Source organism: Hemiscyllium ocellatum, chromosome 19 (genome assembly GCF_020745735.1).
Source record: "Hemiscyllium ocellatum isolate sHemOce1 chromosome 19, sHemOce1.pat.X.cur, whole genome shotgun sequence".
Lineage (NCBI taxonomy): Eukaryota > Metazoa > Chordata > Chondrichthyes > Orectolobiformes > Hemiscylliidae > Hemiscyllium > Hemiscyllium ocellatum.
Genome location: NC_083419.1, coordinates 63,999,485 through 64,024,706, shown reverse-complemented (window position 1 = coordinate 64,024,706; position 25,222 = coordinate 63,999,485). Strand labels below are relative to the sequence as shown.

General features: G+C 43.4%; 1 protein-coding gene across 2 annotated transcripts in view; it reads left to right on the top strand.

Moving 5' to 3' along the window:
- Positions 1-25,222, top strand: part of hipk2 (homeodomain interacting protein kinase 2) — a 254,949-nt gene that overhangs the window by 190,122 nt on the left and 39,605 nt on the right. For both annotated transcript variants that reach the window (XM_060840009.1, XM_060840010.1), the window contains one exon: positions 21,382-21,501. In XM_060840009.1, coding sequence (XP_060695992.1) covers positions 21,382-21,501 — 120 coding nt within the window. The remainder of the gene's footprint in view (positions 1-21,381; positions 21,502-25,222) is intronic.

Genomic DNA, 25,222 nt, shown 5'->3' with positions numbered 1-25,222 from the left:
AAGTGTATAAGCCCTGCCCTGATTGGCCTTTCCAAAATACAGCACCTCACATTTATTTAAATCAAACTCCATCTGCCACTCCTTGGTCCATTGGCCCATCTGATCAAGATCCCGTTGTAATCTGAGGTAATTTTGTTCGCTGTCCACTACATCTCCAATTTTGGTGTCATCTGCAAACTTACTAACCCTACCTCTTATGTCCTCATCCAAATCATTTATATAAATGATAAAAAGCAGTGGACCCAGCACTGATCCTGTACATCTCTGGTCACAATCCTCTAGTGTGAAAAGCAACCCTTCACTACCACCCTCTATCTCTTACGTATGAGCCAGTTCTGTACCCAAATAGCTAGTTCTCCCTGTATTCCATGCGATCTAACCTTGTTAACTGTGCAGAACCATGTTGAATGCCTCACTGAAGTCCATATAGATCATGTCGACAGTGCTGCCTTTATTGATTCTCTTCGTTACTACTTCAAAAAATGGAATCAAGTTTGTGAGACATGATTTCTCATGAATAAAGCCACGTTGACTATCCCTCATTAGTCCTTGCCTTTCCAAATAGACATAAATCCTATTGCTCAGAGTCCCCTCCAACAACTTGTCCACCACTGATGTAAATGTTGGTATATTTCAAAGTAGGAGACTCATGCATGTTTTTCAACAGCCATATCTTTCTAACTCACTATCCTATGTTCAGTGCAATGTGCAGAACAAAAATAGCTATTCAAACCAAATGTTCAACACCAATGTTTATGCTTCATATGAGCTTTGTCTGATCCAGGATTATTTCCCTTTTCTCCCTCATGTTTATCTAGCTTTCCATTAAATATATCTCTCATATTTATCTCAACTGTATGAATTGCACGCACACTACTATACATATATCTACGTAGTTATAGGTACAGTGTATACAAGGCTAGGATTGTATATGCCACTATGAAATATTTTATACAGACGTCAGAGTTTCTTCATGATTTTCACCCAGGTAAAAGCTCAATCAAGAGATAATACAATCAGTGGGGAGCCATTAACTTCAGTCAAGATAGTTGCATACCACATATGTCACATTGGATGAGGGTGGACAGTCAGGTGAGATTGAGGTCAGTAGAGATGGTCAAGTGAGTTAGGAGACAATTAGAAGACGGGAGACTGGGTGAGGGGATTTTTGGATGGGCATGGCAATGATGGGGTGAGGGTGAGGAGAGTGTCTGCTGGGTTCCCCACGTTGGATACTATTTGGCTGCTCAGAATTATATTTTGCTGTTACTATAAAAATTAGAGAGTTAATCTCATATTTTCATGCCCGTTAAATACCAGTTTTTTAAAAGTAATTCCTTCATAGGATGTATACATCACTGGCTAAGCCAGCATTTATTGCCCATCCCAATTGTTCTTGAAGTGATAATGAGCTACTTTCTTAACATGTTGCAATCCATAATGCTTTTCGGGAGGGACTGCCAGGATTGCGATTTAGCAAAGTAATCAGTTCCAAGTCAGGATGGTGTGTGGCTTGGAGGGGAACTTGTACGTGGGGGTGTTCTCTTGCATCTGCTGTCCTTGTTGTTCTGATGGCAAGCATTGTGGGTTTGGCAAGTGCTGTTGAAGGAACCTGATGAGGTTCTAGTGAAGAAAACCCATCAGTTTTTCCTGAGCCACCCACAGTGCTGACATTACTGTCTCTTCACACCATCAGCTCACTGCTTTTGAAATGAACCTCAATCATATTTTGATCAAAGAGGTGCTTCTAGAATCTAGTGACTAAGGCAGTTTCTTTTAGTGTCCTCATCAACATTTAACCTCAGACAAGGAAGCTAACAGAACACTACCATTTACCATGAGAGAAATTGAATTCAAAAATAGGGAGGTTATTTAGAGCACTGGTTAGACTGTGTGTGGAGTGTTGTGCACAGTATTTATCTCTTTATTTAAGAAATAATGTAAATGCGTTGGGGACAATTCAGAGAAGGTCTTACTAGACTAAAATCCAGAGTGGATAGGTTGTCTTTTGAGGAAAGGTTGGACAGACTCAGCTTCTATCTGCTGGTGTCAAGAAAAATAAGAGGTGGCTTGATTGAAACACACAAAATCTTGAAGGGTCTTCATAGGTTATATATGGAGATGACGTTACCTTTTAAGGGAGAATCTAAAATGAAATCTCATTGTCTAAAAATCAGAGGTCATCCATTTAAAACGCAAATTAAGTCATTTTGTCTTTAGAGCTCTCTCCTTCGAATGGTGGTACAAACAGTATCCTTGAATATTTTTAAGGCAGAGGTAGATAGATGTTTGTTAAGCAAGGAAGTGAAAGTTTATCAAGGGTAGACGGGAATGTGGATTTGAGATTTCAATATGACCAGCCATGATCTTGTTGAATGACAGGTTTTCAGAGCATAGCCCCTTCATTCTGAAAGCTTGTAATTTCAAATAAACCTGTTGGATTACAACCTGGTGTCATCTGATTTCTGACTTTGTCCACCTGAGTCCAACACTGGCACCTTCCATTATTGAACAACAAGCAAGCTCTAGGCCCTGTGTGGCTATTCCTGCTCATGACGCATATGTTTGTATCACTGAAGTGGTTTATCTGGTTATTTCTCTTTTTAAGTACAGAGGAACCTCGATTATCTGAACGAGGTGGGCTGGCACTATTTCGTTCGAATAACTGATTTTTCAGTTAATTGATTTCCTCTGGAGCTTGGAGTTTTCTGTGACGGCTGCTCCCTGTTCAGGAGACTATTAGGACCTTGAGAGCCCCCTTCGGATAAGCTGATATTCGGATAATTGAGGTTCCGCTGTTTATAGGATCTTGCCTAACGTAGTTGCTGTGATTAGGAACAGTACTTGACTGGTTTCATAACAATTCTGGATATTGCAAAGTCATGTAGTACATGACATGAATGCAAGTTCTTCCTTGTTTTACCTATTGGAAATAAGTTTTAGTTAACTCTTCAGCTTGTCCAACTTGTGCCTCCATTCTGAAGAAAAGTCTCAAAATGCTTCTGTCTCTGCCAGACCTGCTGATGTTCTCTAGTACTTTGTTTTTATTTCTTGTCTCTGTGCTGTAGTGGCTTGGCATATTTCGCTCTGTATATGATACTGTGATGTTAATCGAAGTGTCAAAAAAGGGGCAGTCCTATACTTAGCGAGCTGTCTTGTCTTAAAAATTCCTGGCCTCTGAATGCATTGATTTTGATCCTCTGTCTGAAATATGTTGCTGATGGTTTACATTATAAACTTACATCACTGAAAGAGATATAAAGCGCCTTTCATTCAGCAAAAGCAGCCAGTTTCATGGTCATACTACCAGCTCCCCAAGAAAGGCTGCAACCTGTGATTGCATTGGTAATGTAATCAAAAGATCAACAAAGCCCTGGGCACTGAGTAGGAAATAAAACCACATTAATTAAACCAGGAGAAATTGGTGAGAGAAAATTGTATTATTGATGCCAGGACTCTCTGAAAGAAACTCCTCAAGTGAAAACAACTGACCACTGTGTTTATCTCCCAATATTATTGCTGCTTACCCTCCACTAACAAAGGTTGGCCATTGGACCCAGGGAGTCTCCCTGTTTCTATTCATTGGGAGGAGTAATATCAGAAACCTCAGCTCCAAACTATCAATGCTTTACTCTACCAATCGATGCAAAGTTGGCGTGACATCCAACTTAATGCCAGGCAGCCGAAACTTAAAAGAATAACTTTAACTCAGTATCATTTCACTTTATGTAACAGTTAGCAGATAATTATCGTAGAATCCCTACAGTGCAGAAACAGGCCATTTGACTCAACAAATTCATGCTCACTTTCCAAATAGCATCCCATGCAGACTCACCCCTGTAACCCTGCATTTACCATAGCTAATCCACCTAACTTACATATCCCTGGACACGAGGGGCAATTAAGTATAGCCAATCCACTTAACCTGCACATCATTGGACTGTGGGAGGAAACTGGAGCACCTGGAGGAAACTCACAGAGACATGGTGAGAACATGAAAACTCCACACAGACAGTCGTCCAGTGCTGGAATTGAACCTGGTGTTATGAGGCAGCAGTGCTAACCACTGAGCCCTAATTATTCTTTCTTCATTTGTAAAAGCATTGATAAATCAATGAAAGAGAAAAGGTTGAAAATGTGTTGCTGGTTAAAGCACAGCAGGTTAGGCAGCATCCAAGGAATAGGAAATTTGACGTTTCGGGCATAAGCCCTTCATCAGGAATGAGGAGAGTGTGCCAAGCAGGCTAAGATAAAAGGTAGGGAGGAGGGACTTGGGGGAGGGGCGATGGAGATGTGATAGGTGGAAGGAGGTCAAGGTGAGGGTGATAGGTCGGAGTGGGGTGGGGGCGGAGAGGTCAGGAAGAAGATTGCAGGTTAGAAAAGGTGACAATCTACAATCCCTGAGCATTATTTTGTTCAAGTGTTTTCATGCTTCCTTTCATTATACCTTGGAAGCCTTCCAATTGTCAAGTCATGCATTTGAGACTCTGATTGTTACCCTTTCTAATTTTATCAGTGTGAGCTGTGAGTTGACACAAGGACGGAAGACATAGGAGCAGGAACAGACCGTTCAGCCCTTTGAGTATAACTCACCATTCTATAAGCTCATGGTTAATCCATTCCAGGTCTCAGCTTCGCTTTCATACCAGCCCCCCATAGGCGGAAGTTCCTCCATTTCAAAAATCTATCCACATCCACTTTAAATACTTTGAGTGATCTGGTCGCCATCTCAGGGGTAGAGAATTCCAGACATTCACTCCTCCCTCAGAGAGGAAATTCCTTTCATATCAATTTTAAATGAGTATACCTTATTTGTTAACTATGTCCTCTAGTTCAAGACTTCCTCATTAGTAGAAACCATGACCCTGTCAAGCCCCCTCAGATTCTTGTATGTTTCAATAAGATCATTCTTTATTCTCCTAAACTCTAATGAACAAAGGCTTAATCTGTTTAGCTGTTCTTGATAAATCAACTCTGATCAGCTCAGTGAATCTCTTTGAACTGCCTCTATTGTGAATATATCCATTTTTAAATAACAGGGCCAAAACTGTACACAGTACTCCAGGTAACCAACACCCCCTATACAGCTATAACAAAACTTCCCTAATTTTGAATTCCAAACCCCTAGCAATGGGCAACTTTTACTTGCTTCCTTAATTACTAGCTGAACCTGCTTGCTATATTTTTGTATGTTGTGCACAAGATCACTAGATCCCTCTGTGCTACATTTTTTTTGGAGACTGTCTCCCTTTAAATAACAGCCTGGTTTTTGATTCTTCCTTACTAATACAGAGGCCAGTGTCCTATCACCAAGTCACCCTTTATTTACTTGTGCACAGTACACTGGCTGTAGTCAGAGTCAGTTACCTGAACTGAAGAGATTCTCAACTACAGGTGATATTAGTCAGCCAGGGCTTTCTGATTGGCCCAGTTTAACAACCCCAATCAATGACCTCATAGTCAACAAGGTCAACCTGGTCCAATCACTGCACTAGCAAAGTGCCTGACCTCCACTTTGCTACAATAAACTCCACCTGCCAAGTTTTTGCCCACTCACTCAACTTATCTGTACCCCTTTGCAGATTCCTTATATTGTCTTCATTCTATTTTGGTATCAATAGCAAATTATACTCTATACCTTCCTTTAGGTCATTAATATGCACAGTAAATAATTGAGGCTTAGGACTGAACCTTGTGTCACATCACAAGTTACATCTTTCCATTTTGAAAAAAGGCCTTTTAATTCCAACTCCCTGTCTTCTCTGTTAACTAATCTTCAATCTATGCTTATACATCGTCCCCCGAATACTGTGAACTCCTATGTTTGTACAACAATCATTTATGTGGCACCTTATCGAATGCCTTCTGGAAATCCAAATACACAAGGTCTGCTGTTTCCCATTTATCAACTCTGCTTGATATATTCTCAAAGAACTTAAGCAAATCTGATGATAACATGATTTCCTTTTCACAAATCTATGACTCTGTTTGATTACATTAAGCTTTTTGGAATTAATTCCTGAATAATGGGCCCTTGCAATTTCCCAATTACAGTGGTTAAGCTAACTCTCCTATAGTTTCCTGTTGTCTTTCTGCTACCCTTTGTGATCAGGGGCATCTAACTGGTAAACTTCCAAACTGTTGGAACCCACCTGGAATCCCGTAGTTTTATATTTTGACCAGTGCCTTAGTTATCTCTGCAGTCAATTCCTTTAAAATCCTTGGATGCAGACCATCATGTCCTGGTGACAAATTTGGTGAAAATTTGTTTGGCAAATACTTGGTTCCTCATGGTAGAGACTATTACACCATCTTTCCTCCCACTTTGCTTATCTGATGTCTTCTGGATGTTTATAGTGTTGTCGGACTTGAAGACCTGTGAAAAGTATTGGTTTAAATTATCTGCCATTGCCTTGTGCCCCATTGTCAATCCAATAATACATACTTAGTGCAGGTGTGGTCACCATGGATCGCACCAACACCTCCAACTTGGACAGACTGCAGTTGTAACACATCATCCGCCCAACCATATCGATTTAATTAATTAATTTGGATATTAAATATTTTCAAAGTGAATCTGCTGCAGTGATGTCTCCTGACTTAAATTATTTGCCAAATGAATAGATACACAAAAGAGTCACAACCAGTTATGTACCTGCTTTTATTTGACATGGAATTTCAGTTCTGACAGGTGGAACATACATTCTGCTGTCAGATTTTATTTCCCACTGCCATCATCTTTTTTTATGTAGGACCATTCTCCTAGTCTACTTCACACTGATGCTGACTTACTGCACACTCTTTCCAGTCTATCAAGTTGATAGGCTATTTGATGAGACAACGCATTGCAGACAGGACTATGGATTTCTTTAACTGTCGTGCATATTTGCAAAGATGGTCATAAAGATTGGGCCTGATTTTTATTTTTTTTTATATATTCCTCAGCCTAACCTAGGATATCAAACACCTGTTGTAACAACATTGCCTTTCTCCAGTACGGCTGATATAAGGTGCCCCTGTAAGGATGAGTAAACGTTCCAAAGACACCTTGATCTGATGTCACTAGATGGCATAGGTCACTCAAGTAATGACAAGATGCAGAAACCCTGACTGACTGACTTTGGCTGTGAACAGCTAATCTGTGAAGCACTTGGAATTGAACTTTGGGCCTTGCTTATACTCAGCTATCTAACTATCTCAATTCCTAGGGAGGTGGTGATTACTTTTTTTCTCAATTTTTCTTCTCACCCATTCCCAGGGTCTTTATTGAAGTACAGTGGTCTTGGTAACTTGGCTGTCCCATCATGTATGAGCCTAGATACTGACTGTAGGTATTGAACTCTTGGTCATTCTGCTATAACGCGCGTTTTGTTAATGTAAATTCACTACAATGCAATTGACGAACTGGGGACGCTGTTCCTATAGCACAAACTTTTAAAGTGTGTATTGGTTATAACACGATTCTGGCCCCATTGGTTTAAATGGTGTTGCCATTACACAATTTTCTTATAACATGGGATTGCTTGAGAAAGGAACTACCACGTTATAACAAACCGACTATGCAATATTGAGGGTAATCCTCACCTTCAGCTTATATTTACACTACCTGATATTAGTCAAGAACAAGAACTCCATCAGATTTCCCTCCTCCCAATCCAGGGAGTGCTGAGTCCTGCAGTTCAATTGATGTACCACACTTAGCACATTGGAGAAGGTGAGGACTGCAGATGCTTGAGATCAGAATCGAGAGTGTGGTGCTGGAAAAGCACAGCAGGTCAGGCAGCATCCGAGGAGTAGGAGAGTTGACGTTTTGGGCATAAGCCTGATAACTCTTCTGCACCTCGGATGCTGTCTGCCCTGCTGTGCTTTTCTAGCACCGTACTCTCGACACTTAGCACAATGGAAATTAAGGCTCACTATTCCTGGAGTCATAGTAAAAGTTAAAGATTTTAAAAGTGCACAACTTTCCCAAATTTCCTGACTTTCAGACCTAGGTTAACAGAGAACACTGACCAGGCTTCTGTGCTGAACAAGATTCACTATTTATTATAAACTATTAGACTCTAGCTATAGATAACAGTTATAAATTATCAGCATATATCTATTAATCTACTTATAAACTTTCCTTTAATGCACAGCCAAATAGACAGAGTAAATAGGTTATGGACAAAGGAGCAAGACTGGAAAGACAGTTCAGTAGTCTTTGTTGCAGTTTCTATTATTCAAATGCTCTTTAGGACTCTCTTGCTGCTGGCTTTACCAATATTTAGACATCTTTGTTAGGATGCTTCCTCTGGTTGGTAAATGACACAATTCCCTTATCAGTTAAAAGTGACAGCTTACAACAAACTTATTTTCATGAGGTTTACAGTGACTTTTGACTGTAGAGAACAGAGAGACTGCTCCTGAGCAGGGCAAGAACCAAACCCCTCCTCACTTTCTCTCTTTCTAATTTGTTCAGCACTCCAAGGTGTTCATTAATCCTAAGAACCAACCGCACAGTTGCTGGCAGGCTTAAAGGCCTCTGTCATTGATGGCTAGTCGCTAGTCCTTAGATCAATCAATTTGTCAGCGGAAGCTGCATCCATACACATTCCTTGGCTATAAATCATGTTCAACTCAAACTCCAGTTACTGTTTGTTCAAACAGTGATTTACACAATACCTGCAGTCGTTACCAGGTTTTCAAAACTGCAACCACCTTTTCAAACACTGGTTTTTGAAATAGCTTTTTCTCATTTGAGACCCAAATTTTTAAAACACAAAATAAAAAGGTACGGTCCTTACACTAATGTACCAAAACATTCTAAAACACTTCACAGGGGCATAAACAGACAAATGTTTGACATCAAACTACATCAAAAGCCACGAGGTCGGGTGCCCAAATAACTGGCTACTAATATAGTCTGAAGCTGCATCTTAAAGGAAGAAAGAGATATGGAGGAATTGCTGATCATGACACTGAAGGAATAGCTGCCACTGGTGGGGGAATAGATTTAGGGAGATGAGTAAGTAAACAGTGTCTGAATTTTTCCACTTCTAGTAGAATCAGTGGATAGCGATCAGAAGTAGAAAATGTTGCTCACTTTCGGGCAGCATGGTGGCTCAGTGGTTAGCACTGTTGTCTCACAGTGCCAGGGAAATGGGTTCAATTCCAGCTCCTAGCAACTGTCTGTTTGGAGTTTGCACATTCTCCCTGTGGTGATGTGGATGTCCTCCAGGAGCTCTGATTTCCTTCCACAGTCCAGGGATATGCAGTCAAGGTGGGTTAGCCATGGGAAAGCCAGGGTTACATGGATGGGGTAGGAGGGTGCTTCTGGGCATGATGCTGTTTGGAGGAGGTGGTGTGGACTTGATGGGCCAACTGGTCTGCTTCCACTCTGTAGGGTTTCTATGATTATTCAGGGCACTAAGCCAAATAAAAATCAGGAATGTGGAATAAAGCAGGTCTCTGATCAGCCAAGACTCTGATTACAGCTGAAAATGTGTTGCTGGTTAAAGCACAGCAGGTCAGGCAGCATCCAAGGAATAGGAAATTTGACGTTTCGGGCATAAGCCCTTCATCAGGAATGAGGAGAGTGTGCCAAGCAGGCTAAGATAAAAGGTAGGGAGGAGGGACTTGGGGGAGGGACGATGGAGATGTGATAGGTGGAAGGAGGTCAAGGTGAGGGTGATAGGCCGGAGTGGGGTGGGGGCGGAGAGGTCAGGAAGAAGATTGCAGGTTAGGAGGGCGGTGCTGAGTTGAGGGAACCGACTGAGACAAGGTGGGGGGAGGGGAAATGAGGAAACTGGAGAAATCTGAGTTCATTCCTTGTGGTTGGAGGGTTCCCAGGCGGAAGATGAGGCGCTCCTCCTCCAGCTGTCGTGTTGTTATGTTCTGCCGGTGGAGGAGTCCAAGGACCTGCATGTCCTCGGTGGAGTGGGAGGGAGAGTTAAAGTGTTGAGCCACGGGGTGGTTGGGTTGGTTGGTCTGGGCGTCCCTGAGGTGTTCTCTGAAGCATTCCGCAAGTAAGCGGCCCGTCTCCCCAATATAGAGGAGGCCACATCGGGTGCAGCGGATGCAATAGATGATGTGTGTGGAGGTACAGGTGAACTTGTGGCGGATATGGAAGGATCCCTTGGGGCCTTGGAGGGAAGTGAGGGAGGAGGTGTGGGCGCAAGTTTTACATTTCCTGCGGTTGCAGGGGAAGGTGCCGGGAGTGGAGGTTGGGTTGGTGGGGGGTGTGGACCTGACGAGGGAGTCACGAAGGGAGTGGTCTTTGTGGAACGCTGATAGGGGAGGGGAGGGAAATATATCCCCGGTGGTGGGGTCCGTTTGGAGGTGGCGGAAATGACGGCGAATGATACGTTGTATACGGAGGTTGGTGGGGTGGTAGGTGAGAGCCAGTGGGGTTCTGTCTTAGTGGCGGTTGGAGGAGAGGGACGTGGAGGGGATGCGGTGGAGGGCATCGTCGATCACGTCTGGGGGGAATCTGCGGTCCTTGAAGAAGGAGGCCATCTGGGCTGTGCGGTGTTGGAACTGGTCCTCCTGGGAGCGGATGCGGCGGAGACGAAGGAATTGGGAATATGGGATGGAGTTTTTACAGGGGGCAGGGTGGGAGGAGGTGTAGTCCAGGTAGCTGTGGGAGTCAGTCTTTTTACCCCAAGACTCTGATTAGCCATACTGAACTGAATGCTTGCTAACATGTCTGGTTATGTGCTATGTTAATGGCAGTATCTTCATTGACATGTTATATAAGTTTGATGTTCATTTCAAAGTACCTCTATGGTTCCATGTCACTGTTGAAGCACAATTCATTGGAAATTAAGTTGGAGTACACTGACAGCACAGTATTCAGGTATTATTAGGAGAGGAGAGAACTGGAGAATATTACAAAACTAAGATTTTTCTAATCAGAAATGGGAAAACATTGCATTTAGCATCTTTTATAACCTTGGGATGTCCCAATGTGCTTACAACTGGTGAAGTACTTTAAAAATATTATAATGTTGGAAATGTGACGTGCAATTTACAGTATGTACAAAATGCTCCCATAATCAGCAAAGTGCTGGCACATTTTAATTAGTTTTGATGTGGGCAAGATGGCTCAGTATAAAGTCAGCACGTATAATTTAGGGGAATAACTTTTAATGCCAATGGGTCATCTCAAATGCCAAAAAGAAATAAATTTACTGGTATAAGTCCAATATCCATACCAAATGCAACTATGTGACTAACAATTAGCAGGACTAATGTTCATAACCTTTGTTATTTCCAAGTTGTTCTTCAGCAGAAGGTTAAACAAATGACTGATAAAGCAGCAGATTCTCTGAATGCCCTGGAGCTAATCCTACTTAAGTACCTGAGGATTTCAATTGCAAAGAGCTAATGTTGTGCATTACTGGACATGGTTTGTGCTAAATGTGAAATAACTTCTTCAAAGCTGGTTGCTTATTGATGAGGGAAGCAATGTATTAAATAGCTCTTTGCCACAATGTTGAGTGATTTTATATCCATGACCCATGCTGAACTGCCTCAGCATGAATCCTTTTATTTTAATTTCAGAATTTCTTCAGTTTGTTTAGTGTTTAACTTTTTTTCCTTCACCTCTTCTGGAATACTGTGTCCAGTTCTGGTCACCCTGTTACAGAAAGGATATTATTAAGTTGGAGAGGGTTCAGAAGAGATTTACCAGGATGTTGCTGGGTATGGAAGGTTTGACTATTAAAGAAAGGCTGGTTAGGCTGGAACTTTTTTCACTGGTGTATGGGAGGTTGAGAGGCGAACTGATAGAAGTTCATAAAATAATAAGAGGTGTAGATAGAGTTGATGGTAGTTGTCTTTTCCCTAAGATGGGGAATTTGAAAACTAGGGGGCACATAGTTAAGATGAGCAGAGAGAGATTTAAAAAAGACATAAGAGACATATTTTTTACACAGAGGGTGGTTCCCGCATGGGATGAACTTGCTGAGGAAGTGGGGGGTGTCGGTACGATTACATTTAAAAGACATTTGGATTGATATATGAATAGCAAAGATTTGGAGGGATATGGGCCTGGAGCAGGCAGGTGGGGCTCGTTTAGTTTGGGATTATGTTCAGCATGAACTGGTTGAACCCAAGGGTCTGTTTCCATGCTACATGACTCAATGGGATGTGAATGTTGCTGGCAAGGTCAGCATTTGCTGCCCATCCCTAATTGCTCTTGAACTGAATTTCTTGCTAGCCGTATGAGAGGGTTGGCGAGAGTCAGCCTCAATGTTGTGTGTCAGGAGTCACAGCTGAAAATGTGTTGCTGGAAAAGCACAGCAGGTCAGGCAGCATCCAAGGAGCAGGTGAATCGACGTTTTGGGCATGAGCCTTTCTTCAGGAATGAGGAAAGTGTGCCAAGCAGGCTAAGATAAAAGGTAGGGAGGAGGGACTTGGAGGAGGGGCATTGGAAATGCGATAGGTGGAAGGAGGTTAAGGTGAGGGTGATAGGCCGGAGTGGGGATGGGGGCGGAGAGGTCAGGAAGAAGATTGCAGGTTAGGAAGGTGGCGCTGAGTTCGAGGGTTGGGACTGAGACAAGGTGGGGGGAGTGGAAATGAGGAAACTGGGGAAAACTGAGTTCATCCCTTGTGGTTGGAGGGTTCCTAGGCGAAAGATGAGGCTCTCTTCCTCCAACCGTCGAGTTGCTATGGTCTGGCGATGGAGGAGTCCAAGGACCTGCATGTCCTTGGTGGAGTGGGAGGGGGAGTTGAAGTGTTGAGCCACGGGGTGGTTGGGTTGGTTAGTGCAGGAGTCCCAGAGGTGTTTTCTGAGAGGTCTAGGAACGGGAGGGAGGAGTCTGAGATGGTCCAGGTAAATTTGAGGTCGAGGTGGAAGGCATTAGTAAAGTGGATGAACTGTTCAACCTCCTCATGGGAGCACGAGGCAGCACTGATACAGTCATCGATGTAGCGGAGGAAAAGGTGGGGGGTGGTGCCAGTGTAGCTGCGGAAGATGGACTGTTCCACATATCCTACGAGTCAGGAGTCACAGCCAAACTGTGTAAGGACGGCAGATTTCCTTCCTAAATGTACAAATGAACCAAAGGGATTTTTACAACAATCAGCAATAGTTGCTAGGGTAACCATTACCAAGATCAGCTTTATATTCCTGGTTAAATTTAAATTCTACCAAACTACCATGGTGGGATTCGAGCCTGGACATTACCAATATGCCAACTTCTTTAACAAATCCAGTTATAGATCTGACTTGGGTTCTTGGTACCAACACTGGGGTGCTTCAAACAGAAACTATTGATTTTTTAAAAAGTGCTATAAAAGCCATCTGTTTTTAGGAGAGGTAAAACAAACTAATGTACAATTGGTTATCTGGGCAGGTAATCATTTTACTGGGTAACTTAGGCTCAGGAGAAGTATGCCAGATAGCCAGCAAAGCAGTTCAGAGGCCTAGACGAGTAAACTAAGTTCAAATCTCACCACGGTGGTTTGTAGAATTTAACTTTTAAATGTTTAAGTTTGAATTCGGTTCGTAAACATCTGGAAATATAAAAGCAAGTTTTAGCAAAGTCAGCATGATGCTATCAGATAATTAAACTAAACCCAACAAGTTTATTTATGTCCTTAATATCCAGCTTGTATTTGATTCATCAATTATGGCTGACACTTAGCAAGCTCTCAGTTTTTACAGAAGCTCAACAAGAAGTCCCATCACCAATGAAGGATGCCAATAACCGCTGTATTTGCTAGCGACACCCACGTCCTGAGACGAGATGAAAAAAAAACTTTCTGATCTCCGTCATGAAAACATTTGCTGTTTATTTTCTTTTTAATTATGGTTGACCTTGTTCTCCACCCACATATTCCCATCAGCTCAGAGCCATACCCAGTATCCCAAAGGTCTGGCTGAGGTATAGAAACAGTGGCACTTTCCTCAGAAGCCACAAACGCTCATCTAATGTGCTTCTTGTTTGAACAAGAAAACCTTGTTCAAAGTAGGACGACTTAAATTCTTTCATTGTGAAGAAGGTTTTTCCAAAGTTCACCAATAGAAATCATATTATAACTTAAGCCAACAGATTGTTGCAAAGATCAGATGAATCGTTTCCCAAGCAAGTTGCTTGAGGGTAAGGCAAACCTCTGTGTTCAGCTTCAGACACACACCAGGTTATAGTCCAGCAGGTTAATTGGAAGCACTAGCTTTCGGAACTTTGTACACCCCAGCGCAACACTGGCATCTCCGAATCATAGCTTCAAACAAGCTTTGTAATTTGCTCAGATATCTAGGTGACTCTTTGAATTTACGGATAACTATTTAAACAATTGCTTGCTTCCAAGCAGGTATTTAACAGCATGCGCTTTTTCAAATAATTGAGTTTTTGGGGCCCTTCAGAGCAAAGTTATCCAACTGGGAATTATCAAGAGGATAAGTCAGGCAATTTTCAGTTTTGATAGGGAAAATAAATTATGGAAAAATTATTTGAATCAAATAATTATAGTGGTATTGAAGTTGAATTATTTTGTATTTTTTGACCTAACAAGGATGTCATACTGTGTAACTGCAACTGTAAATATATGAACAGTACGTAAGTACACTGGAGACACAAATCAACCATTATCTAATTGAATGGCAGAACTGGCCTGAGGGGCTGGATAGTCTAGTCCTGCTCCTATTCTCCTGTGTTACTTATTATGTGCTCAGTGTATTAGTGTTAATTAATTAGTTTGGCAGCTAAAGCCCGCCAGTAAGTTTTAAATGTAGCAGAATAGTCTGCATTTTAAAGACCAATAATGAACAGAATAATACCAATAACCATGTAATCCTACAAAATAGCTTCTCTAAGTTACTCTGTGATGCAATACCGGGACAAGCAAAAATAGACATTAGGGAGCTAGTGTTCACTGATGAGAGTACATTGAACTACATTTGTCAAGACATCTACACTAAATGGGTCAGAGAAAACTTTGAAAAATTTTAAGTCCCTCCTTATCTGTTGAGTAGTATTGTATAGAGACATGCATGGTAAAATGTTCAAAGTTGAGTTAGGCATCTTAAATTAGGGCTCAATGACTTGTAGAAGAGAGGAAAATGTAAGAACATAGAACATAGAACAGTACAGCACAGAACAGGCCCTTCAGCCCACGATGTTTTGCCGACCATTGATCCTCATGTATACACCCTCAAATTTCTGCGACCATATGCATGTCCAGCAGTCTCTTAAATGTTCCCCAATGACCCTGCCTCCACAACTGCTGCTGGCAACGCATTCCATGCTCTCTCAACTCTCTGTGCAAAGAACCCGCCTCTGACATCCCCTCTATACTTTCCTCCAACCAACTTAAAACTATGACCCCTCATGTTAGTCATTTCTGCCCTGGGAAATAGTCTCTGGCTATCGACTCTATCTCTGCCTCTCACTATCTTGTATACCTCAATTAGGTCACCGCTTCTCCTACTTTTCTCCAATGAAAAAAGTCCAAGCTCAGTCAACCTCTCCTCATAAAATATGCCCTCCAGTCCAGGCAGCATCCTGGTAAACCTCCTCTGAACCCTCTCCAAAGCATCCACATCCTTCTTATAATAGGGCGACCAGAACTGGACGCAGTATTCCAAGTGCGGTCTAACCAAAGTTTTATAGAGCTGCAACAAGATCTCACGACTCTTAAACTCAATACCCCTGTTAATGAAAGCCAAAACACCATATGCTTTCTTAATAACCCTGTCCACTTGGGTGGCCATTTTAAGGGATCTATGTACCTGCACCCCAAGATCCCTCTGTTCCTCCACACTGCCAAGAATCCTATCTTTAATCCTGTACTCAGCTTTCAAATTCGCCCTTCCAAAATGCATCACCTCGCATTTATCCAGGTTGAACTCCATCTGCCGCCTCTCAGCCCATCTCTGCATCCTGTCAATGTCCCGCTGCAGCCTACAACAGCCCTCTATACTGTCAACGACACCTCCAAACTTTGTGTCATCTGCAAACTTGTTGACCCATCCTTCAATCCCTCCATCCAAGTCATTAATAAAAATTACAAACAATAGAGGCCCAAGGACAGAGCCCTGTGGAACACCACTCACCACAGACTTCCAGGCAAAATATTTTCCTTCTACTACCACTTGCTGTCTTCTGTTGGCCAGCCAATTCTGTATCCAGACAGCTATGTTCCCCTGAATCCCATTGCTCCTGACCTTCTGAATGAATTGACCATGGGGAACCTTATCAAATGCCTTGCTGAAGTCCACATACACCACATCCACAACCCGACCCTCATCAACTTTTCTAGTTACATCCGCAAAGAACTGGATAAGGTTTGTGAGGCATGACCTGCCCCTCACAAAGCCATGCTGACTGCATTTAATCAAGCCATGCTCTTCCAGATGGTCATAAATCCTATCCCTCAGAATCCTTTCTAACATCTTGCAGACGACAGACGTGAGACTTACTGGTCTGTAATTGCCAGGGATTTCTCTATTTCCTTTCCTGAAGAGAGGAATTACATTTGCCTCTCTCCAGTCCTCAGGTACGACTCCAGTGGAGAGTGAGGATAAAAAGATCTTCGCAAGTGGCGAAGTAATTACATTTCTCATTTCCCAAAGCAGCAGAGGACAAATCTGGTCTGGGCCTGGCGACTTGTCAATATTAATGTTTGACAAAATTTTCAGCACATCAGCTTCCTCTATCGCTATCCATTCCAGCATGCACACCTGCTCCTCAAAGGTTTCATTCACTAGAAAGTTCGTTTCTTTTGTAAAGACAGAAGCAAAAAACTCATTTAGGGCTTCACCTACCTCCTCAGACTCCACACACAAATTCCCTATGCTATCCCTGATCGGCCCTACTCTTTCTTTGACCATTCGCTTATTCCTCACATAAGTGTAAAATGCCTTTGTGTTCTCCCTAATCCGTTCTGCCAAGCCTTTCTCTTGCCCCGTCCTGGCTCTCCTCAGACCATTTTTGAGCTCCTTCCTCGCCTGCCTGTAATCCTCTGGAGCTGAGCTTGACCCTAGCTTCCTCCACCTTATGTAAGCTACCCTTTTCCTTTTGACGAGAAGCTCCACCGCTCTCGTCATCCAAGGTTCCTTTATCTTACCACTTCTTGCCTGTCTCAGAGGGATGTATTTATTCATCACTTGCAACAACTGTTCCTTAAACAGTCTCCACATGTCTATAGTGCCTTTACCATGGAACAATTGCTCCCAATCCATGCTTCCTAACTCATGTCTAATCGCATCAGTTTCCTCTTCCCCAATTAAATATCCTCCCATTTTACCTAATCCTCTCCTTCCCCATAGCTATGTAGAATGTGAGGCAGTTGTGGTCACTATCACCAAAATGCTCTCCCACCTCAAGATCTGATACCTGCCCCGGCTTGTTTCCGAGCACCAAGCCTAGAATGGCCTCTCCCCTCGTCGGCCTGTCAACGTACTGAGTTAGGAAACCCTCCTGAACACACCTTACAAAAACAGCTCCAGTCAAATCTTCTGCTCGAAGGAGGTTCCAATCAATATTGGGAAAGTTAAAGTCACCCATTACAACAACCCTACTATGTCCACACTTTTCCAAAATCTGCCGACCTATGCTTTCTTCCATCTCCCTGCTGCTATTGGGGGGGCCTGTAGTAAACCCCTAAAGAGGTGACTGCTCCCTTGCTGTTCCTAATTTCCACCCATACTGACTCGGTAGGCAGATTTTCCTCAACAATGGAAGCTTCTGTAGCTGTGACACCCTCTCTGATTAGTAGTGCTACACCCCCTCCTCTTTTTCCCCCCTCCCTATTATTTTTAAATGCGCTAAACCCTGGAACATCCAGCAACCATTCCTGCCCCTGAGAAACCCATGTCTCCGTTATGGTCACAACATCATAGCACCAGGTACTGATCCATGCTCTAAGTTTGTCTTTTATTCCTGATTCTCCTTGATTTAAGGATACACACTTTAACTGATCCCTTGGTTCCTTGCCAGGAAAATCCTCCCCACGAGCTGGTCCACCTCTTGCTATTGCCTCATGTGCATCAACTCTCACCTCCGGTATACAGCTCAGGTTCCCACCCCCCTGCCATACTAGTTTAAACCCTCTTGAACTACTCGAGCAAACCTTCCACCCAGGACATTGGTCCCCTTCCAGTTCAGATGCAACCCGTCCTTCTTGTACAGGTCCCACCTTCCCCAGAAGGCATCCCAATTATCTACATATCTGAAGCCCTCCCTCCTACACCAGCTGCGCAGCCACGTGTTAAGCTGTGCCTGCTCCCTGTTCCTCGCCTCGCTATCTCGTGGCACCGGTAGTAAACTCTAGAACACTACTCTGTTCGTCCTGCTTTGCAGCTTCCATCCTAACTCCCTGAAATCACTTTTTATATCTTCAGTCCTCTTCCTGGCTATATCATTAGTGCCAATATGTAACAAGATTTCTGGCTGTTCGCCCTCCCCTTTTAGAACCTTATACACCCGATCGGAGACGTCCCGGACCCTGGCACTAGGGAGGCAACGTACCTTCCCGGAATCCCGATCCTGACCACAAAATTTCCTGTCGATTCCCCTAACTATCAAGTCCCCTACCACAAGTACTTTTCTTTTCTGTCCCCTTCCCTTCTTTGCCACAGTGTCAGGCTCAGTGCCAGAGAACTGACTGCTATGGCTTCCCTCTGGTAGGTCATATCCCCCCAGCAGTATCCAAAACGATATACTTATTGCTGAGGGGAATGTCCACAGGGGATCTCTGCGCTGTCTGTCTGTCCCCTTTCCTCCCCCTGACTGTAACCCATTTATCCTTGTCCTGAGCCTTAGGAGTGACCAACTCCCGGTAACTCCTCTCAATGACCCCCTCAGCCTCCCGAATGATCCGTAGTGCATCCAGCTCCAGCTCCGATTCCCTAACACGGATTTCAAGGAGCTGGAGTTGGGTGCACTTCCCACAGATGTAGCCTTCGGAGACATGTGCCATGTCTTCCACCTGCCACATTCTGCAGGAGGAGCAAACAACTGCCCTAGCATCCATACCCGACTTATCTGAACACGCACTCAGTACTAAAGTAGAAAGCTTAGTTTAAGTTGCTTTAAAATCAATAACAAACTTATATTCAATAAAGAAAGTTTACTTTTCTACTTTTGATTACTGTTTTGTAAATCTTGATGGAGGTGTATGTGGTAAGGGTAGAATTGTGTGTAGCTGTGATGGGGCCACTGATCATCCCAGTAATGTAATCAAACAGATACTCTCAAGGATCAAGAGCCCTAAATAAAAACGCCAGCTCTCAGATACCTCCTTCTAACTTCCCCGGATCATGACCTCACCATGGAACATCAGGCCATTGTACCAACTGCAGCCACCCCGCCTCCCCCCAACATTTGTCTCCGAACCTGATAGTCCCCCCAGCCCTGCACAGCTCACTTCTACCTCCTGCCCAAAATCCACAAACAGGACTGCCCGGTCAGACCCACTGTTTCAGCCTGCTCCTGCCGCACAGAACTCACCTCCACCTACCTTAACTCGGTCTTTCCTCCCCGGTCCAGTCCCTGTCCACTTACATCGCAATTCCTCTGACGCTTTTCATCAGTTTCGGAATTTCCATTTTGCCGGGTCCAGCCGCCGCCTCTTTACCATGGATGTGCAATCCCTTTACACACCCATCCCCCACCAGGATGGTCTCAGGCTCTCTGCTTCTTCCTGGAGCAAAGGCCTGAACTGTTCCCGCCCACCACCACTCTTCACTGCTTGGCCAAGCTTGTCCTCACCCTCAACAACTTCTCTTTTAACTTCTGTCACTTTTTTCAGGTCAGAGGGGTGGCGGGTACACACATGTGCCCTAGTTATGCCTGTCACATCATGGCGTATGTGGAACTTTCCTTGTTCCAGTCCTATTCCGGCCTCCATGCACAACTCTTTCTCCAATATATCGATGATAACGTCAGTGCTATTTCCTTCTTTTGTCCGGATTTGGAAATGTTAATCGATTTCACTTCCAATCTCCACCGCGCCTTCACTTTCCATTTCTGGCATCTCCCTTCCCTTCCTCGACATCTCTGTTTCCATTTCTGGGGATCAACTGGCCACTAATATCCACTACAAACTCACGTACTCTCACAGCTACCTGGACTATACATCCTCACACCCTGCTTCTTGTAAAGATTCCATTCCATTCCCCCAGTTCCTCCATTTCCATCTCATCTGTTCCAATATGGCCAACTTTGACAATGGAGTCTTCGAAATGTCCACCTTCTTCCTCAACCGAGGATTCTCCAGCACCGTTGTTGACAGGGCCCTTTCCCGCACTTCTACCCTCTCCCGCACTTCCACCCTCACCCACTCTTTTTCTCCCGCAACAGCGATAGGGTTCCCCTTGTCCTTCCTTACCAGCCCACCAGCCTTCACATCTAGAAGATCATTAGCTGCCATTTCTGCCACCTCCAGTGAGATGCCACAACCAGACACACATTCCCCTCCCCTCCCTTGTATGCCTTCTGCAAGGACCGTTCCCGCCAGTATACCCTGGTCCACTCTTCCTTCACTCCCAACAATCCCCTATAGCCCCATGGCACCTTCTCGTGCAACTGTCGCAGGTGTAACACCTGCCCATTTACCTCTCCCTCCTTGGTATCCTAGGGCCCAAACATACCTTCCAGTTGAAGCAGCCCTTTACCTTCACTTCACACAATCTAGTCTACTCCATTCGTTGCTCACATTGTGGTCTCCTCTGCATTGAGGAAATGAAGCATAGACTGGGTGACTGCTTCTCATAACATCTACTTTCTGCCCGCAAAAAGAACCCTTAGTTTCCAGGTGCCTGCTACTTTAACACACCACCATGTTCCCTGGGCAGCATCTCAGTCTCAGGTAGTGTTCCAGTGAAGCTCAGCAAGCTGGAAGAACAACACCTCATTTTCCTCATGGGGACCCTGCAGCTCTCTGGTATCATTATTGAGTTCAATAATTTTAGGGCCTGAACTCTCCCATGTCTTTGTCCCATGCCACACACACCTTAACAGCTATTCACTCTCCTAGCCAGATCATTATCCACTCCTTTGTCTGTCCAACTGTTCTTCTCTCGCTTTGAGCACTACCCCCCCCCCCCCATTCGTTTACTCCTTAACCCCAGCCCCCACCCTATCTTCAGCATATTTTCCTAGCTCACATCAGTTCTGAGGAAGGGTCACCGGACCTGATATGTTAACCTGATTTCTCTTCACAGATGCTGCCAGACCTGCTGAGCTTTTCCAGCAATTCCTGTTTTGGTGTTCAATAGGCCTGTCAAACCTTACTCATCTGAAACATGAAGAGTAACATCCCGGTAAATGCCATGCCTTCCAGTGAAGTAGATTAACATTGTAGCATAAAGGGTTTGTGATTTCCATGGTCGGCACATGAAGGGAATGCACTATTGCTAATATCTATATCATATTGTCCCTTCTCTTTCAGATCCGTTACATTTCACAAACACAAGGGTTACCAGCGGAGTACTTGTTAAGTGCAGGGACAAAGACAACACGGTTCTTCAACAGAGATCCAGATTCATCTTATCCACTATGGAGGCTTAAGGTGACTTGCTCTTTTATCGTGGGTGAGGTGGTACCATGTGTTTGTGCTTCATTTTTATTTATGATCACTATTTCACTACTTTACCTTCAACTGCCTCTCGCTGTTCTTATTATGATGAAGTGAGGCAGGTTGACTGACCTTGTTTCGGTCTCTTTCAGCATTGGGCAGTTCCTTCTCAGCTGACTATGCAGCATAAACAGTGTTGAGATGAGTTCCTTGTTATGGTTTTCTGTCCTTCCCTCTGTGTAAGTACTTGTCCGTCTGGCATTGCTGGTAGAAATACTGGGAGAATAGACTCCGAGTATATGCTGCTGTCGAAGGCTGGGACTGGATGAACCATTGTACCCTTTGTGTTACACATTCAACTATCACTACAGATCCTTTTGAGGGGACAATGGAACTGACTAAGCACTTACACAGCAGGAAACCTAACAGGATTTGTGACCATCTCCACCCTTGCCCACTCCAATTCTGCCTCTCTTTTTCCTCTTCTAACATCAGCATTCAAACTATCACAATCCGATGCACTATTCTGTGTCCAGTTCCTACCCTCTATAAAGTACTGATTGCCACAATGCTGCAATGTGATGGGTCCCAAATAGCCTGATGATGTGTGCTACCTGATTATGAGATTGAAAACATATACTGAGTCTACCATCCCTAATCTGGCCTGTGATCAGGAGCAATCACTATCCTCACTCCACCCCATCCATTCCCATCTTTGAATGAAGTCTATTGTACCAGCCAAATTATTGTTCAGGTCCGATCAGGATTTGAATCTAGGAACTGCCAATCTTTGTAGGTCAGGGAGCAGAACATGCTACTTACTCACAGGCGCTGTTGAAATGATACATGACTTCCAGTTTTTAGAAGAAGTAACTCTGTTACAAGTGCATTTAATTTGGTTTGTGTATGCTTAATTTTGGATAGTCCTAGCCCATTTCAAATTGGTAAGTAAACAGTTCTGTTGTAACTGGCTGCAGGAAAACATAATTGTTAAGAATGTCTGCAAGTTTCATTGATGCATTGTCATAAATCTATATCATGACTCAAGGGTCAAATTTCCAGGTGAATAACTTGCTATGACTTGAAATGCTTGTGCCAGCTTTTTCTCCACAAAGGATCGAGTTTAGAAAAGACCAAAAGCTGGTTGTTCTAAGTCTGAAACTTTTTACAGCTGCCTTGTCAGTCTGATCTTTGAATCAGCAGTTAAGTACAAGGGTCACATCACAGATTTAGTCTGAGCTCATACTCTTGAGAGATCACTACCCTCTGAGATGTCGTCATTCAGTGAGAGTCTAAGTTGAAGCCCCTTTTGTCCTGTTAGTTCAATATAAAAATTAGTGAGACTCTATTTGATGAAAGGCAAGCGTGTTCTTCTAGTCTTCTAATCGATATGTATCCCTCAATCAGCAGCATTAAACTACTATCACATTGCTGTTTGTGGAACCCTGATGGGCGTAATTTAGATGCTACATTTCCCTACATGATGTGGCGATAGTGATAAAATACTGACTACTAATTTTCAACTTTCATTATCTGATTTTAATTCCCAAGACAAATCATGCATTCAACTGTTTTTTTTAGATTACTTACAGTGTGGAAACAGGCCCTTCGGCTCAACAAGTCCACACTACCCACCAAAGCACAACCCATTCAGACCCATTTTACATTTTACCCCTTCACCTAACACTACGAGTAATTTAGCATGGTTAATTCACCTAACCTGCATGTTTTTGAACTGTGGGAGGAAACCGGAACACCCGGAGGAAACCCACGCAGACATGGGGAGAATGTGCAAACTCCACACAGTTAGTCGCCTGAGGTGGGAATTGAACCCTGGTCTCTGGCGCTGTGAGGCAGCAGTGCTAGCCACTGTGCCATCGTGCCGCCCACTACTTTAATAGGTCAGCACTGACCTAAAATAGAACAGTGACCTCCTTGTTACAGATGAAGTGGGGGAGAGTGAGCCAGTGCATTGAGGTGGGAGAGCAAGAAAGCAACCCTAGAATGTCAGGGGGAGAGAGAGAAAGCAAGCCCAGCGTGGAAGGAGGAATGAGCCCAGTGAATAGTCAAGAGACTATCCCAGGGTAGAAATGGCTATCACTAGACAGCATAATTTTAAGGTTTTTGGAGGAAAGTTTAGGAGAGATATCAGAGGTCGGTTCTTTCCACAGAGAGCAGTGGGTGCATGGAGTGCACTGCCAGCAGTGGTAGTAGAGTCAGATACTTTAGGGACATTTAAGCGATTCTTGAATAGGCACATGGATGATAGTAAAATGAAGTGTATGTAGGTTAGTTTGATCTTAGAGTAGGATAAAAGGTCAGCACATTGAAAGGGCCGAAGGGCCTGTACAGTACTATGATGTACTGTTCTATGTTCAAGCAATCGATGTTCAATAAATGAAATCACCTGCACTGAAATTGCATTTTTATCTAAAGACCTCAAAACTGATCAAGAAACTTGCATCTCTTGATTCAGTTTACATTTTGATGAGAAGTTGCACATTTTGGGCATAAAGGAGTTGCCTGCAACAATTCAGCACAGAAAGACATGGAGCCAGACTTGGAACTGCACAAAATAACTATACTTCAGCAGCTGCTTGGCAGAGCAGCAGAGAGAGAACAAAGTAAGGAAGAATTGGTAGCAGCAAGCATTTAAAGTCTCTCTTACCAGATTTCCTCATCACCTTAAAAGCAGCAGCTGATGAAAAAGAAAACTGGAGAAAAAAAAAAGATTCACTGAGAAATCAAATATCTGCTGAAAATTTAAGCTGAAAATGTGTTGCTGGTTAAAGCACAGCAGGTCAGGCAGCATCCAAGGAACAGGAAATTCGACGTTTCGGGCCAGAACCCTTCATCAGGAAGGGCTTATGCCCGAAACGTCGAATTTCCTGTTCCTTGGATGCTGCCTGACCTGCTGCGCTTTAACCAGCAACACATTTTCAGCTCTGATCTCCAGCATCTGCAGACCTCACTTTTTGCTGAAAATTTAAGTCAACCATTAAACAATTGTGGTCTCAGAATAAAATCTAACAACTTAATGACGCTACAGAACTTTAAATTGTACAACCAGTACATTTTCTATCTATACCAGCACTTCTCTGGTGTGGTGAGAAGAATGGGGAGAGAAGTGGGAAAATTCATTTTCAGAATGAAAAATGAACAGATTTCTGATGTTGAGAAAAATGATCCTGAATGTTACCTTGAGGGTTATATGATGAGATCAGAATCTTGCCGTTGAGTCGTGTCTACCTTATTTCCATGCATTTACAACTCTTATTTTCCTCCTATTTCCAATTTACTGCTCCCCCCACCAAGCATCTAGATACTACAAATTCCTGACATGAAAATCAGAGCTGATCCATAGAGGCTGTAGCTCACCAAATAATTGTCCCAGCTATCATGAAACTGTTTCTCCAGAATAACCTCCCTGCTTGCTGCATGGTCATGACCCTTAGGACATCATTATTCCTGCTTTTGAACAAACTTGCGCACCACTTCTCCCTTTACTTTGCAGGTCAGGGACAGTGATAACAGGTTGCTGACATTCTGCCAGGTTGTTTTGTGGGCAGGGAGGAATATAGTTCTTATGAATCAACCTAAAATCTAGGCACGTGTATCTTATGGCTCTTAGGGAAGTGCAGAGAAATGCAGTAAGTGCTTATTGGAGGTTGCCAGTTCCTGTCTATTTTACGTTGCTTTTTTAGCATGCACACAT